Below are 513 nucleotides of genomic sequence, written 5' to 3'. Positions count from 1 at the left end.
TGCACTGTGTGATGTATTTAGTCATTAAACCTCATTGTTGATTTTGTGAACTCCTGCAGGGCCTGGAGGTGCAGCTTGAGCAGAGGAGGAGTGACTGGACCTGCAGTCTGGAGCAGTTGGACCAGTACACAGACTCGCTGGAGAGGGAGCTTCTAAAGATGGCTAGCAACATGCGACGTTCTCGTACTGAGATTTTGCAGCTGTCTGTCAAGTGAGTGGACTGAGTTGGTAGCAGAGATGTTTTTATTAGCTATCTTTTTATGGGGAGTTTTTTGGAATACATTTTTTCATATTTACCATTGTGTTATGAATTTTCATGGGCGAAATCCACTTCAACAGGAATATACGTATTCAGGAATTTCGAAAATGGTTCTGTTTGGTCTCGAAAATTCATGGCAGTGACTAACAGAAAGGTGCTTCATGCATCGCTACACTACTTGACAATAGCTTATGGCCCTTTCACCAACACAATTTCACCAAAACTTTGCTAATGTGACCATAAAACTTTTCCAA

General features: G+C 41.9%; 1 protein-coding gene across 1 annotated transcript in view; it reads left to right on the top strand.

The window, feature by feature from the left end:
• Nucleotides 1-15: 15 nt before the first annotated feature.
• The window catches only part of LOC107577760 (lymphoid-restricted membrane protein-like), a 2,733-nt gene continuing 2,235 nt past the window's right edge, over nt 16-513 (top strand). The window contains exon 1 of the mRNA XM_016263798.1: nt 16-211. Coding sequence (XP_016119284.1) covers nt 159-211 — 53 coding nt within the window. The 5' untranslated portion in view covers nt 16-158. The remainder of the gene's footprint in view (nt 212-513) is intronic.

This window comes from Sinocyclocheilus grahami, unplaced genomic scaffold (assembly GCF_001515645.1).
Source record: "Sinocyclocheilus grahami isolate Dianchi unplaced genomic scaffold, SAMN03320097.WGS_v1.1 scaffold7143.1, whole genome shotgun sequence".
NCBI lineage: Eukaryota > Metazoa > Chordata > Actinopteri > Cypriniformes > Cyprinidae > Sinocyclocheilus > Sinocyclocheilus grahami.
The sequence above is the reverse complement of the archived record's forward strand: the minus strand, read 5'-3'. Positions and strand labels throughout refer to the sequence as shown.